This window comes from Mesitornis unicolor, unplaced genomic scaffold (assembly GCF_000695765.1).
Source record: "Mesitornis unicolor isolate BGI_N332 unplaced genomic scaffold, ASM69576v1 scaffold2814, whole genome shotgun sequence".
NCBI lineage: Eukaryota > Metazoa > Chordata > Aves > Mesitornithiformes > Mesitornithidae > Mesitornis > Mesitornis unicolor.
The window spans coordinates 36,531-52,976 of NW_010179218.1; the positions used below are offsets into that span (position 1 = coordinate 36,531).

A 16,446-nucleotide genomic window follows, 5' to 3' on the forward strand; every position below is an offset into this window, starting at 1 on the left:
TCAGCCAAGAAACAGTTTGACATAATACCAATACATTCAACTAAATGCTCCTGGAGATGGAGAAAAATAAAACCATACAGCTCCAGCAGAACGAGGACAGTATGGCCTCAGTGAGCTGGGAGAATACATTAATTTTTCGTTGTTGTTTGGATATTTTCTTTCACAAATTAGGTTTTCCATCTTCAGAACGCAGCATGCAGTAAAGAAACCTCAGGCTACACAATGAATAAAGAAAATATTTAATAGCCAGTCATTAAGAATGAACATTGCTCACTCGATGCACTGAGTCAGGAACAGTCTTGGGGAAAATCATATGCAATTAGAAAACCGCATATGGGCACATGAAGCAAGAAAAACAACCTTAATTACATCATTTCTCAATGGTTTAATGCCCCACTTTGCAGCTTTAATAAAATTAAAAGCTTACAGAATATATTTAATATTAAATTCTATAATTAATAATATTTTTAAAGCAAAATGGGAAAAAACCACATTCTGAAGCCCTCTGGCACTCTCCTAAGCCATCAGAACAAACAAATCCTTTCAGGCAGTCACTAATGAGCCATCAGGAGGTACCCTCCTGTATGTACCTGGACACACAGAAAGGGATGGAGCATTTTTCTAATGAGTTTCAAGAATCATTTGCTGGCAGCAGAGGCATGCCAAGAGTCAGGACATTCAGGCCAGGAAAGGACACCACTAATGAGGGGACTTCTCTCAACTCCTCCTATGAAGCCCGTGTCCGTCCAACACACCACTGCATCTCTTCCCATTTCTGGTCCCTCGGACACAGTGAGGCCCCACATTTCCACCCACCTGCCCTGTCACAGCAGATTTCCTTGGCACTCACCGACTTTTAGACTCCTACGGGTCTTTGATCTCCAAAGACATCACAGCATTGGCAAATGACAACTTTTCAGCTACACACATGAAACACATTCAGAATTTTACCAAATGAAGAGGCAGCAAAAAGCATTTTTTGACTCTAACGCAATCACTGAAAATTTAAAGTCAAACGCATTGTCCACCCCGAGAGGGCAAAGCAGACAGAATGATCAAGCACTGAGAACACGATCGGTCACCTGATTCATCTTTTCAAATATTCCTTGTAAAGTTTATAGGAAAATTCAGTGTCGTCAGCAGAAAATTGAATACAGCTGCTTCTTCAGGAGAATCACTAGAAGGGAAACAGTTTAACACCAGAAACCACTGACACATCCAAATGTAAATGCTCTCAAGTACACCAAGAGTGCCTGCCTTTCTTTAAATGAATTCAGCTGGAGAAAGGTCTTCCTTTTCTTAAAGCTACAGAATGACCTCTACAAGGCCATCAGAACAGAGTGCACTCAGTAAAATCTTCTATTTTGGCATTTGAAATATTAACCAAAGCATTTTCACACACACTTGGTTATCAAACATAGAAACAATTGCCCAATCTCAACCATAAAGGGGTCAGGGACTTTGGTTCTCTCTATATACTACAGTGCCAGTGCATTCACTGAACACAGCTCATGTCTCAGGAAGCAATACTTCAGAAAGCCTTATTAAATGAACACATGGATAGTGTTATTCCCTGAAAAAATAACACTGCTTATGCAGCACACCTGATGGTATAAAGAAAATACTCACGTATGTAATGAAAGTCTAAGGACAAAGATACTTTCTAAACCCATTTCAGATAAATTCCTATTAACTGTTTAATTTTAGGGTAGAAGCTCCTGTTCAAGGCCATGTAACTTCAAGAACATTTCCATCTGACAACTGAAAAATCAAGGTGTTCTAGGGCTGTGTTTGGAAAAACTCCTCTAGATGGAATTTTTGCTTATTTATTATTTTTGCTTATGTTTTTGCCTCATTTGGCACAAAACGTCCTGTTCACATGGGGCTGGGAGCTGAAGGTAAGAGCAGTGCCCCTCCTGTCACCCGTCAAGAGAGGGACCGCCCCGAGCCATGGCTGTGTCACCCACAGAAGCTGTCCCCTACTTGGGGATCTCTGGTGGGGGAATCACTTCAAAAAACACTTGGTCTTACAGCACACAGAGCAGTATTTTGCTGTACAATTTTAGTCCGATATATACAGTAGACTGTTTCAAAGCCTCTTTTCTGAAACTAAAATAATGTGACACTTTACATAACTGAACATTTGCCGTGACAGTAAATAACCTTCCACTGGGTTTACTGAAGGACACACTAAAAATTCCTTTCCTTTCCTTTCCACTGGCAGTTGGCGGTTCCAGACTTTTAGAAATCTGGTCTTACCTGCAGAAATACATTCACTTTAAAGAAATAATGTACTGCCATTCAAAACCCATAACGCTTCAGTCACAAAACCAGACTTCATGTATATAGGAATCTCAAAGGCTTGCACTGCTCTTCCCACAGAAGTTGCTCAGGGCTCCTGGTTTTAACTAGCTGGGGAGAGGGAACACACCAAAACTACTTCACAAAATCCTGAAAAACTCAACTGCAAACGTTTGGATTTGGACAAACTGTGTAGAAGTATCTCAGAAATACTTGTCAAACAGCTCTGCAACACACCCCATCTTCCACCTCACCCACAATTCAAACCCAAGAAAAGCACCCACCACAAACGCCAGGGTGAAACAGCCCAAATCCTCCAATTTGCTGTCCACTACTCCGGGATTTTACACCAGCGGAGGAGACTGGGCTGCACTGGGGGGCTTCACAGACCTGGGCTCCTCTTGGAGGCGAGCTTTGATGAGCTCCTCCTCCTGCAGCCACAGCTCACATAGGGAGCTTGGATGAGGGCAGCTACTACCTGTGGCCATCTCACACGAAACAGTTAATAATAACATTAATTTTACAAAATTATCAGTTATTAATTGTAAGTTAAATAGGTCTTATTTATTAACTTAAGCCAAAAGCACAGATCCTCTATCAAGCGTTGTTTCTGATCCTTCAGCAACATTCACAAAGCACCTACACTCCTTAAAACTTCAAAATCTGTCCCTTCCATCTGACCACAAAGGCGAGGAACTTGGCCAAACAGAAAAAAGAAATAAAAGGACATGCAGAGCATAGGCCACTATGCCACTGCGTTGAAATGGCAGCAAATGAGCACTGGTTAAGACGTGCTAGCAACACTTTCGGTCAAATAAGAATGATGACAGTTTCTTGGTGTGTCATGAGTCCCATTCATAAAGCGAGCCACACTCCTCGTCTCTTTCAATGGTAAGTGTCAGCAGCATCTCAGATGGTAGATGCCATGAATTCTTGCAGAGCAAAGAGTAAGAAGCTTCTCCTCCATCCGTTCTCACTGTTTGTCACCTTGTTGCTCACACCAGTGCCGTGTCTGGTCAAATGCAAACGTTTTGGAAAGGTTGGTGTCCTTTTTCCCTGCGATCACTGCAGTGATGCAGCCGAAAAGCACAGCCCCGTGGCACCAGGGGACAGCAGAGCCAACTGCTCTGCAGCACCAAAAACTCCTCAAATTGCCTTTCTGTCAGAAAAAAAGTGTGGTCCAACAGCAGCCTCAATCAGCACAAATAAATACTGAATTTGTACTTCTTACAGACAGGCACAGCAGTAGTTCCAGGTTTCTTTAAGCTGTTTTTTTATTATAGGACCTGGTTGACAGTTTAGGAAATTCTTTTGCATATGTATGTTAAGACACACATATTCAGACTAAAGGCCTCTTGCTGTACATGGATTCGCAGCTTTTTTCTCCCAAAATATGGTTACAGAACAATACTCGTTCACAAGAAAGCCCCACACTGAAAAAACAGTTGAATCCCTGGAGATCTTTTATTCTTTGTAAGAATTTCAGACCTTGCAATAGCAAGTCTGTTTCAAGAATACGCCTTTTGCATTACAGCAACTTATTTATTACAGTAGCATCAAGAGGCCATAATCAGAATGTGAAACTTGTTTAACCACACATCGTGCAAATATCCAAGTTTCTGTGCTAAAGAGATTATTTTACTTTTTTTTTAAATTTCTTTATTTGCAAGCCAAATGTCATGAAACCAGCAGAGTTAAAAGCCATGGGGAAACCACATCTATCCATCACAACCCATAAATCCTTACCACCACAAAGCAGCCGCTATTGCAGAGATGCATTTGGATTGCTCCATCATTTCATGTGGGGCTGCCTTCACTCACCTACGCTGACAAAGTTCAACAGCCTCCTTACACAGGAGCTCTACCACACAAACCTCTACATTAGATCGCCCAGCTCCATTCAACCACTCTTAAGGCAAGGCCTTTATTCTTCATATGGCCAGAAGGCACAGGAGACACAAGTCAGTACATTTATCTCCACAGCCACGCAATCACAGCCTCCCCACAGGCCTCCACTTCTGTTGTTAGCTCAGAAAAAGGCTCCTGAGAAGCACACGGGTATTTGACTTACACAGCTGGAGTAACCTGCAGGGGGAACAGCACACACGGTGCAACACAATCATTGAGAAGTCCACGGGATAAAAATAAGCCACCATCAAGGTCTTAAAACACAGTTTGTTCTGTACATAGCCGCTATAAAATAGAAATAAATAACTGTGTGTCTTATACAGGGATGTATAAAGAGATTCCACGTTACCCCAGGCTGACGCACTTAATTCCTTATTTACCCATGCTATTTTCAGTTAGCCTGTGCTCTTGTAAGGCTGTTTTGGAGTAAGGCTCTTGCTGATGAATCTGGACCTGCCAGAGCAAGAAAGGAAAAACCACTAAAACTGTCTGAAGTGATTTAGGAAAGGAAACCTGCACTTGGACTCCAGCAACGCTTGCTGCTCCCTCAGCTCTATTTGAGAACAGCAGCAGAAACAAGCCCAAAATGTGCTCCAGAAAAAGGGATGGTTATCTTCAGAGGAGGCATAAGAAATGCTTCTATGAAAAGACACCCGTTTTGATTTACCTGTGTAAGAGGGGGTATCACTCACTGCAGCGCAAAGAAAATTATTAAATGATAGAAACAACAGATGCTTTAGGAATTCACTACATTCCTTGCCTCAAAAACGAGGAATACAAAGTAAAATAAGGAGGTTGAAGGAAAAGCTTAGAAAAAGTCCAAAGAATCTTCAATTTACATTTTATATTACACACATGGACAATTAATTTACAGGAAAAAAACCAATTAGCAAATAACTGCGCTGCTGCAGTGCCAGAGGAAATTACAGCTTATTAAAAAAGATAAAAATTACTCAGCATTGTATAACTAATGTCATGGTCTCTGTGGAGTATGAGAGTGTGGTTTAGTCACTAACAGAAGCAAAACAAAATTCAGAAGAGGGAAACTGAAACTACAACAAATTGTTTTGGTATGCCACAAAAAGAAAGCAAAAGTGCTGAAACTCTTAGATAATTCACAGAAGTGCGCAATGAGATGAAACACCAAAGCCAGGAGAGATCCAGAAGCTGAAGACCATAAATCACTTCTTAAAAAGCAGCATCTCCAAGTTACCTAAATTTACAGACTGAAGGAAAGTGCAAGAGTGCCAGATGAATGTTAAGACAACCAAAATGGTTTTCCCCGATAATGAGAGAGTCAAAACTTGCCAAAAAAAAAGGCAAGAAACCTGAAGATGAGCAGTAAAGACTTCACACCATTTGAAATATTATTGTAATTTTAGGAACTGCCTGATAAATTAATGACAGGAATCAAAATACGGCGCGCACACTCAATATCATAACGATAACGCTAGTTACTAATGAACTCAGCAAGGCCTTGAGGGAACAGAGCCACCATCAGCCAAAGCCAAGCCCAAGCTCCCACCCTGACACGCAACGCAGGCCCATGAGGACCTTTAGGGATGGCCGGAGGGAACCGTAACTCCACAAAACTCCCATATTAACCCCTGGCACAACTGCATGAAGTCCTGCTCCACTTTAGGTGCCAGCTCCCAATGCCAGCCCCACACGAGCAGTCACCTCTTCCTCAATACACATCTGAAACACATATTAAAGTAGAAGCAACACACACTAGAATCACAGAATATATGGGGTTGGAAGGGACCTTTGGAGATCATCTGGTCCAACCCCATAAACATTTTCGGCTTTAATATCCCCCTACCAATGGAAAGATAAATACCATCCTCAGTATCCTGCCTCATAAAACGCAATGAGGCAAGCAAAGATTAGGTAAAAACAAAACCACAAAAACCCCAAACACAAAACCTGCTGTAGGTTTCTCATTTAATTAATTTCTACACCTTCCTCTACGCATCTCTAATTGGCAAAGACACCACAATGGTTTTACACTGTACAGCAGCTTACTTTCAGAGCCGATACAGTGGAAACAAAGTGGTGACATGTTAACTGTGCTGTAAAGGAGGTGGCAAGGAGCATTTTAATTTCATCTGAAAATCTGTCAGGACAGTTCTGTCATCATAAACCCAGCTCCCCTCCTTCCTCATAGTCCCACACACAATGCAATGTGAAAACCTTCCAGCTGAAGAGGATTTACACTGACGTTTGAATTTTTCCAATGTATAAGTAATATCAGCTCTAATAACAGCCACACACGTCATCCTTTATGTCGTCTGACACCTAGAACAAATGCACAGAGCCCTTGTTCTCCCGACAGCTCGACACACCAGTGCCGGCAAAAAAGTAGGGAAGAAAAATCCTTCCAGGAGCAGAGCCGGTCATTAGAGCAGGAAAGAGCAGAGGAGGAGGCATCCGCGTCCCACACCGACTGTGTAGATTAATAGGAAGAGACCAGATAATTGGAACGGAAAATGGCTGCTTCAGCGACCTTTAGTGTGCTCAGTGCCAGCCCCGAAAATGAATCCTGAACATGGATACGCGCAAGATCTCATCAAGGAGAGAGGGAGCTGGTACCTGACAGCCAGGTGAGAGAGGAGCCGAGTCTATGGTAAGAGTTACAATTCTGGGCTTTGTAGATCAGTTACACCTCAATTTGCATCTCCCTATCATTCTGTTCCTTTAATTAGAGTAATGTGTCGTTCATAGCACACCGTAGGTGTTATAGACTGGCTTCGTTAAACAGATTTGAAATGTTAATATAAATGCTAACAGCTATGCAGAGTAATGAACAAGTATAGTACTGTAAGACTGATGAAATTCAGCTGGAAGAAGTATTTAATATAGCAAAGAAATCCCGAGCAACTGTCAAACAGCTCTTTCCTGTCAACACTCCTGTAACAAAGGCTTGAGATGATCTTTATGAGGGAAGCACTACTCTTAGCTGCTTAAAACAGATCGCAGAGCAGCCCGATCCTCCTCTGACGGGAGAGAAGTCTCCCAGCATCTCCACGGCCTGGAAGCGTGGTTTGCTGAGAAAAGCACCGTGGTTATTTTTAGCCCTCGACAGGCACAAAACTGCAGCCCTAAACCGTGACCCAGAGCCATGCACAGCCAAGCAGCGCATCATGCGCCTGGGCTCGGGCGAGAAGCACGCCCGGAGTGGCTGCAGCCCAGCATGATTCGTCTCCCCACCACCACCACCTGCGGATGGGTCTAGCAAGCAGCATTTGAAAGCCTTACCATCTTTTTTTCCCCAATTGCTGCCATCGGCAGAACTCAATTGAAAGGTAGGAGATCTTAATGGACTTTGCAGAAAGTATCTGAGACTGCGCTAGGTTAAACGGATTGCTGCTCCTCGCTGGTACACAGGATGAAAAAGAACCTTAAAAGCAGAAAAACTGTCACAGTCAGTTCACAAAGGCATTTTTCTAAGCCTAGTTTGAGTAAATGAAAACAAAAAAGGAAAAAAGAAAAACCCCTTGTTTTCTTCCAGCAGCAGTAACAGCCTGGAAACAGGATATGCCAGAGTAAGAGATCTTCAAGCAAACTCACCTGAAACAGCACTGCTCACAGGGAGCTGCAAAGGTAACTTATGTCATTTTATTCCAGTTCCTATGTTTGTGTCTGCACGACTCGTAATCTGCAAAATCTGCAATTTAAAAGCCTATTCCACCAGATTTCTGTTTCTAGGTTATGTAAAAAAGAATTTATTTAAAATAGAAATAGATACAGAAGTTTTAAAAACAGATCATGCAGACTTCAAGCACTTAACTTTATTTAATCACTTTTTAAACGTATGGGTAACTTCAAATTTTGGAGGTTTGGGGTTCTGTGTTTTGTTGGGAGTTTCTGTTGTTTTGTTTGGGGGGGTTTCTTGTTTAGCTGGTTTTGGGTTTTTTGTGGAGGGTTTGGGTTTTTCTTTTATTTGTTTAGGGTTTTTCTTGGGTTGTTTTGGTTTGGTTTTTTTATTTGTTTGGGGTTTTTTTAAACTATATATACTGCCCGGATAAAAAATGAAATCTTTCTAAGACGACAGATATGTCATTTTCTAAATGTTTTTAAATGTTGTAAAGTTCACATAGTTAACTCAGAAAACAGGTGTAAAATACTATAAAATGTAAGGCTTGTCAGATTTAATTCCGGCTTGGCAATTATTGTTAGTGCTACTTACATTGTGCTGCAAAATATTATAGGAGCACTGACAAAGTTTCCTGTGAACATTCAGTTGCTAAGAAGGCGGTCTACAGGCACAGCTATCGGTCAGACAGCAGTAAGTAAAATGTATTTTCTCTTCTCCCCTCTCACAGCTTAAAAATGCCTCTTTTTGGCTGGATGAAATGGTCAAAACCTGAATCCTACAAACCCACAAGATACCCTGGCTCAGAGGTAGTGACCAAAACGCTGCTGAGGGAACTGCGATGGCACCTGAGGGAGCGGGAAAGGTTGGTGCAGGAGATCGAGAGCGAGCAGAAGGTGCACAGGGTGGGCATGGAGCACGTCTGGCTCAGGAGCCACCAGAGCCCCCAGGGAACCATCCCGGCCACCGAGCAGCGGCAGCTGGAGCTGCTGTGCTCCCAGATCCAGCCCTGCCAGACCGCAACCGTGCTCAGCAGGTAATTATCTCGTATTGCTCCAAGAATCCCAAGATATTTCTTCCTAATCCAAGCTTGTATTTGGCTCTGAACTTTCTTCCAAAGCAACTGGAACGCGTTTTCACAGCTGTTTAGGAATTACATCTTTACTTCAACATGTTGTACTTGAAGGAAGTTTTTAGTGAGCATTTTCCTGGGCTAATCCAAAACAAGGGAAGTCTCACGTGCTTTAACATGTGGCTTCTTGATACTTTCAGTTTTTCATCTGTTCTTTATCTCCAACATTCACTAAATAGTAACCCAACAACCAAAAATGAAATTAAAGCACTGGTACACAGAAATCCAGCTTCACTGTCCAAAATACCTGACAGCTTCTAAAACTACAAAAATCAGTGTAAAACCAAAAAAGTTCCATTTATCATAAACAAACCCACACGTTTTGCAAAGAAAAATTCTCCTCTGTCTGCATTTTAAATACATTTTCTGGGGACACAAAGAAACAACAGAACAAGCCTATGTGCCTTTTAAAGCCCAGAATATACCTAAGGGCAAAGTCAGTTTAAATCAAGTTACCCAGACAGGGGAAAAAAAAAAGAAAAGAAAAAGCAAACACACTCAATAAGAATCACTTTCAATGCTCACAACAGCTGGACCTCATCCAGCGCATTGTTACAGCTCCTTCCCTCTTGTAATCTTCTGGGGAAGGCGTGTGGGGAAGTGTGGCAGCAAGGACTAAATGACACCACTGCAGTCATTTCCTCCTCCTTCCCTCCCCTCAAAACGCCAGAAAGGAAACAGAAGCAGTTTTCAATGCTGGTGATTAGATTTCTAATTTTGTGTATTTTTAGGTTTCGTGAAGTTTTGGCAGAAAATGATGTTTTACCCTGGGAAATAGTCTACATATTCAAGCAAGTTTTAAAAGATTTTCTTACCACTATTGAGAGAGCAAACCAACAAGACCCCGCGGCAGATGCGTGGGATACGAATTCCTCCGAACATTTTGGCCTGCGAGGAGACAGCTCTAACAAATCGGACAAAGACGAGATCCCCACGGTGTCCAGCTACGTGGACAAAGTCACCCAAAGCATGTTCCCCACCTTCTCCCACCGAATCTGGAACCTGCCCTATTACTACCCCTCGAGTTAAGTTGCTTTGCATTCCTTTCCCCTGATTGCCATCCACAAACATAGGAATAAAATGTGACATGCTCCCCCTTTCTCCAAGTTCAGAAATTGAAATCCTTGATTATAGCTAGTAAGCAGTAAACTAACTTTAATTATGAACTCTTCTTTTACCTTTATGGTTCCTTTTACCTTTATAGTTCCTTAAAGATGTTGTGTTTGAAGGCACCTTTTAACCAAAAATGTAGATGTTTCTGAAAAAACTTGGAAGCATTTTATTTTTTAGCCATATACAGCTAGATGTGTTTAAACAAAAGACTGCTTTCCATATTTTGATATAGCATCAATCCAGAAAGTATTAGGCAAAACCTTCTGTACTTATCACATAGCTTCTGGGCTCTATAAGAACTTTATACTGTGTAAGATAAATGGTTTCATATCATATCAGTGATACCAAATAAACTGGTAAAGACTTTTTGGAGCTGAATAGTTGTTTCTTAACTTCAAGAGTAAGCTCTAAAATGAAAAGTGACAACACACTGCATGTACTGTTCCTGTGGTTCTTCCAAAGTGTGCTCTGTATGTGCTGAAGTACTGTGAAGGCAGAGAACTAAATGAAAACATTGAATATTTAACAACATTTAACAACATTTAACAACCTAGCTTTCCATTCTTCAAGAAATTAATTAATTACTTTATTTCAAGTAGTTGTACTTCATTTGACTTACTGGAAGCCATTCTGAAACCCAGATTCTGCATTAAAATTAAACATTTTGATCAAACCACACAGTACATCTACAAAAGAGTCAACAGATCATTTCCAAAGCAAGAGGTGACCATTTTAAATTTAAGTGTAACAAAATTTCACGGTTTTCGGTTGCCATCATCTATCACTGTGAATTCACAGTAAAGTTTCACAAGATTGATTGGATACGTAGCAGTTACGGTCACAGCAGACAATTAGAGCAGAAAATCAAGAAAAACATATGCCAGAACTCAGTTTGCTACGTTTCCAATTGGGCTCCCATCGCTGTATCTAACAAATTCTTACATGTCTTTTATGTAACCTCTTCATCTCCAGATTTCCTTTTAATTCTCTCTGCCACATCATACAAAGTGGGCAAGACTCGCATGGCCCGATTCAGAAAAGGCACTGTTTTGTAAACACGGAGGAAAACTGCTTCCTCTGCTATCTTCTTCAAACATACCAAAGAGATTCAGATTTCCTTAAGCTGGGAACATACAACTGAAATAAAAATATCTCCTTATGCTCCACAGCCGTAGCCCCCACCCAAGAAATAACTTACCAATAGTGCAACATAAATTGGGTGAAACATATGACACAGTATTTTCATGAAAGATAAAAATACTGTTTTTAAAAGCCTTTGGAAAGCTTATAAATTAGAAAACATACAGAAGAGCAGTATATAATATACACAGGAGGTGAAACAATCAGAACTCCTCCATATACCAGTAAATCAGTTCCTACAGGTTTAGAGTAATAAAAAAGCAGCTCCACACCAAAAGTAACCGGCCCCTCCACTTCTCATAGACTAAACACACAGAACAGCACAAGCACGTGTAAGCTCATTGTGTCTGCACCCAGAGCTGGTACAAACTCCGTGCCCTTCTTTTGTGCAGTTGTCGGTTTGTGGCTAAGGAACAAAAGCGTTAATCTCCACTTACACTGCCCTTCTGATGCAGGATAAAGAGCAGCAGATCCTTTTCATGCAGTTCAAAACAAACCCGACACAGATCCCTGCAGGAGGGCAGGGATGGTCTGAAAGAAAGGCTTTTCCTCAGTGATAAAGCTCCCCAAAGACTTAAAGTAGCTTTTCCATAGGAAACAGGGTAACAGGTACTGAGCTACTGAGCACACGAAAGGCGTTAGCAGAATTATTATTACATTGAGAAGTAACATCCACAGTGCTGGATGTTTTTTTTCAGAAAATATTTTTATTTCATCAAATGTGGAAGATTCCTGCAACAGCAATTCACATACATTTGTTTCTTAAAACTTAGCTGGAAAATAGGTGAAAAAAAGCCCTGAAAATTTAGCTTCCAGATTTTAGTTTGTGCAAAGTGGTAGGCCAGTAAACATGCCAGGTCCGTGTACCTTTATGATCACTAAAAACAAGCAGGAAAAACCCAAAACAAAACCAACAAAAAACAACCCCACAAGATGACTACAGATACAACTTACCCCATTCTTCATGAATTTCACTTCAATCTCACTTTAAAATAAGGAAATGCAGTCTTCTAAGTCCAGAAACAAGGACCAGCAACTACAACAAATGCTAAAAGGCATCTGCTGAATAATGGTTTAAAAAAATAATTGTATCTAGGCAGCATAGCCAATTCAACGTTAAATCTCAGTGCAATGCTAAGGAAATGGAGAGAAAAGCTTAACTCCTTTAAAATGCATTTTTTATTGATGAAACTGATAGGAGGCTACTGCATCCAGCCCTAGTGTCCACGCTTTGGGGAAAGGAGGGGGAGAAATCAAGCTCAGAAATGCAGAGACTACAGGAAAAAAAATTACCCAAAGGCTGAGAAAATGCCATCCACTAAGACCTCACCTTGTCCAGTTTTTCAAAACCAGAAATGAGAGGTAATTGTATGGAATATGAACACTTTCATCTGATGCAAGTATTACCTACTCTCTCTCTAGTTAAAGAGCATAGAAAAGCACAGAAAAAAAGCAGAGGTATAAGAGCAAGAATATAAACTAAAAAAGATGAACGTATTTTTTACAAAATCTGTTGTGTTAACCACAACGTGCTACAAGGAGAATCTGTACCTCAGACGAGCTATTTTCTGGAGTTTAGCTTAGATTTCAGCTATGTCAGGCAGCAGTAACATGGCTGCAGGGCAGTCATCACTGCCCTGCTGAAGATGAGTGAGAACTCAACTGTTTCTTTAAGCCCTATGATTTGCATGAGGAGATCCATTGCTCCTCACACTCACCCAGCAATATTTGTGACATTGGCAGCAGCTGACACAAACCACCCCGTGACAGAAAGGTAAGCGGTGGTAACGTCAAAGGGCAGCAACATCTCCCACCTGCATAGGCATCGGGCAGAACAAACAGCTTGTGGCATTTTAGTTTAATAAGCTGGCTACAAAAAAGGTCAACTTGGTGAAAGCTACACCTAGAAAATGCAAGAAATCAAAGAGAGTAACCACCTTTTCCATACTTAAGCCTTTAAGCGCATTAAAGTGAACCATGATTATTTTGATAACAAGGAAGGATCTACTTTAAGGGTCTGAATTTCTTTTCATTCAGTTAATCACAATCAGAGGAATTAAAAAGTTAATCAACAAGCTATTTAGGGATCAAAATTCCAACCACAGACTCTGAGAACTATCACCCTTGCCTAACAAGCTCAATTACTAACACTGCTATTGTAGAGGTAGTTCAGGTAACAATGCTAAAAGCCCTGGAAAGCGAGGCATCAATGGAAAAGAACACATCCCACATCTCTTTTTAAAGGAGACTTGAGGCTTTTGGATCCCATTAGACAGTGTCAGTTAACATTTTCATAACATTAGTTATTGCACACACTTGTGTGCAGTAACACATCTGTTACTACCATCACCAATTTGGTATTAATCCTACACATGCTTACATACAAATTCAGACAGAAGAAGTAGGAAGACAGTCTCCATCAATAGTTGTATATCAGTGTTGAAATAGATATAAATAAGCATCAGAAAACTTTGAAATTATTTTTATTTTGGTTTTCCCAAGCAACAAACCAGGAGTTTTGAAGGAAATATTATAATAGACTACTATGCTACAAGCAGCCACAACAAAAGGAGAAAAAATATCTTTTCCAGCTCTTCAAACTCTTTAAGAAGTCGCTAAATAAAATCTCAGCATTTCCTACTTGAATCTAAACCTCCTCAAGATTCTTCAAGTTTTGCAAAAACCCTCTAAACCTGAGCACATTCCCTGAGCTGTGAAACAAAAGCTTATATGGAAATAAAACGCAGCTAAGCAAACACACCTTATGAATGCTCTTCTTATTCTGCAGCAGCACACACATGCATCATCCATGCTCAAAGATTTTATACATGCCTAATGATGACAAATACTCTCCCCACTCACATGAATGGCTATTTAGGATGCATACCCTCTCTCTTTCTCAGATAGGAAAGGAAAAAAAGAAAAAAACAACCTGTAAAAATAAATTCTGTTAACACAACTGTCAGACCCCACAATTAGGTTGTGTGCTAAGGCTCTGGAGTGGAAAAAGCTGTCTGACCAAAGACAAAGATTTGCCTCTGCCCAGGCACAGGCTTGATCAATCTCACTAATACCTTCTATGTTACTGAGTAGGTTTCAGTGGCTTAGTGCTCAGTTGGGTGCAAGAATCTCTTGTCAAACCCACATACTACAGAAATGTTACTGGTACCTAAATAAAGGCAAAGAAGTCCCAGCATACTGGGTTTAGGAATCACATTCACAGTAAATAACCTTAAGAAACTGTAAAATTCTGTCTGGTCACTTCTAGGAAATGCAAACTACTTGCATGAAAACCTGTGGCTCTCAGTCAGAGATTCAGAGCTTGCTAATGGCAGCACTTCCACATTACAGGATGAGAGGGGATGGATATTTTGATGTGCCAGTTTTGTCCTTTCCTAGAAGCAAAGGCAGACACCATTAGCCCGAATAGTCTCTGCTGTCAAGCTATTAGGCAAAGGGATCACTGTTTTTCAGAAGCCAACACACACCCTTTAAGAGAAATCCCGAAACAGTGACCCACGGTGCTGTACTTCACACAGGAAAAGAAAAAGAATAGCTCTAGACTGTTCCTCCAGCTAATTCTGAAAAATACTTTAGCATACAAAGTGCATACAAAACACTCTCCTCTAGCCACCACGGACACACTAACCAAACCTGATCTAAATACTAGGTTTACCATGCACTGCCATAACACCTTACAGTTTAGGCAGCATCCAGAGGAAAGTCTTTCCTTTTTTCCTAGACACTAGTGCAAACCAAAGGTACCTGGCCAGTATGCAACCATACAAAGAGTTCTCCCCTTGGCTGATAACTCTGCCATCTGAGAACAAAGCACATCCAGGGAGTGACAGGACAGTACACCCTGAACTAGCTTTACTCTGCTAAATTAAATGCTTCAGACTGGACACAAGAGCAATGCACGTACAGAGTTTAGCTAGAAAGCACGTGGCAGTCGAGTCAGGAAAACAGACTGTTAACTGCTGCTCAGAGAAAACAAAAAGTTCCTACAGGGAAGCAAAGAAAGATTAATTTGGAATAACTGAGAACATCTGCAGTGGGTGGCACCAGTATCGTAACTGCTGGAAAACTGCTGGCTGGAGAGGAATATTCGAGGGAAGAAGAACAGGTAAGAAATAAGACAAATTTTTACAAATATGTAGCATAACAAATTAAGCTCACCAACATAGTTATAGAGTAGGTAACACCTACCTAATAGGTATTACTAAGAATATTTGCTCACAAACTTTGGTATAAACAGAGTATGAATCTACTCAAAAGTATTTAGTTACAAATAACATATGAAACACTACTGAACAAGAAATTTATGTATCATAAAATAATTATTCAACGTTCAAAGATTAGCCACTGAACACATGATAAAAGCCAGTAATACCATTAAGGGACCATGAGGGGGTAAAAAAAAGAGCACAGCTCAAATGAGCAGTGTTGCTTGCTGATTTAATAGCTCAATGCATAAAAACACACTCTGTGAGAATATTACTCCCTCATGAAGAAATGAGTTTACTCCTGAATCTCATTTTATCACTTGCCACTGTCAAAGCTCTTAAGCTTCATACCCAAATCAGAACAAACCTGGTCTTTTCTAACACTGTGCCAGTTTTTCAACAGTACTTGCAGCAGCTGCACAACAGCACTACACCACTTCAGAGAACACAAATCCTACACATAGTATTATCTAGTGAGGATCAAGATAGTAGTGGTAAGTAGCAAACCAGAAAATAAGCATTGAATCCACAAAAAACCCTCACCTATCCACACTGGACTACAGCTACAAACACTACCGAGGGTATCAGGCACAACCCCATGCAGAGCCTGGGGAAATGCCCTCACACCCAGGGCCACACGAGAGAGAAGATGCCCCAGGTGCCCTCAGGGACAGCCCTTCCCCACCACCAAGAGCGGAGACCCCGCACTCACTCCATGGCTGCCGACGGCTCCCGTACGGCAAAGAGGCCGGGAGGGCTGCAGGAGAGACCGCGCAGGGCGCCGGTCTGCGCCTCCTCGCCCAAGAGCCCGACGGCGGTGCCGGGCTCGCCAATGGCACAGGTGTCGCTCGACTGCTTCCCGCTGCGCGATGGCAGCGGCTGCACGCGCCTCTTCCCGCCCTTGGCCCGGCCACGTGACCCGAGGGGCCGGCTCGGCCTTTCCCGGTGTAGGGGTCCTTCCGTCCCTGGCCGCGGGAGGCCCGGGATAGCCCGCTTCCCCCTCACACCCGCCCACAAAACGATGGCCGGGA

The 16,446-nt window shown here is 41.6% G+C and overlaps 2 protein-coding genes across 2 annotated transcripts in view; one reads left to right on the top strand and one right to left on the bottom strand.

Annotated features, from left to right (window-relative positions):
- TDRD9 (tudor domain containing 9) overlaps window positions 1-2,789 on the bottom strand; it is a gene marked incomplete at its 3' end in the record, with an annotated part of 39,162 nt that extends 36,373 nt beyond the window's left edge. Inside the window, exon 1 of the mRNA XM_010182679.1 lies at window positions 2,692-2,789. Coding sequence (XP_010180981.1) covers window positions 2,692-2,789 — 98 coding nt within the window. The remainder of the gene's footprint in view (window positions 1-2,691) is intronic.
- Window positions 2,790-8,541: 5,752 nt separating this feature from the next.
- On the top strand, window positions 8,542-9,965 carry RD3L (retinal degeneration 3-like). The gene is made up of 2 exons (XM_010182678.1): window positions 8,542-8,840; window positions 9,668-9,965. The coding sequence occupies exons 1-2, from the start codon at window positions 8,542-8,544 to the stop codon at window positions 9,963-9,965; spliced, it is 597 nt and encodes a 198-aa protein (XP_010180980.1).
- The last annotated feature ends 6,481 nt before the right edge of the window (window positions 9,966-16,446 follow it).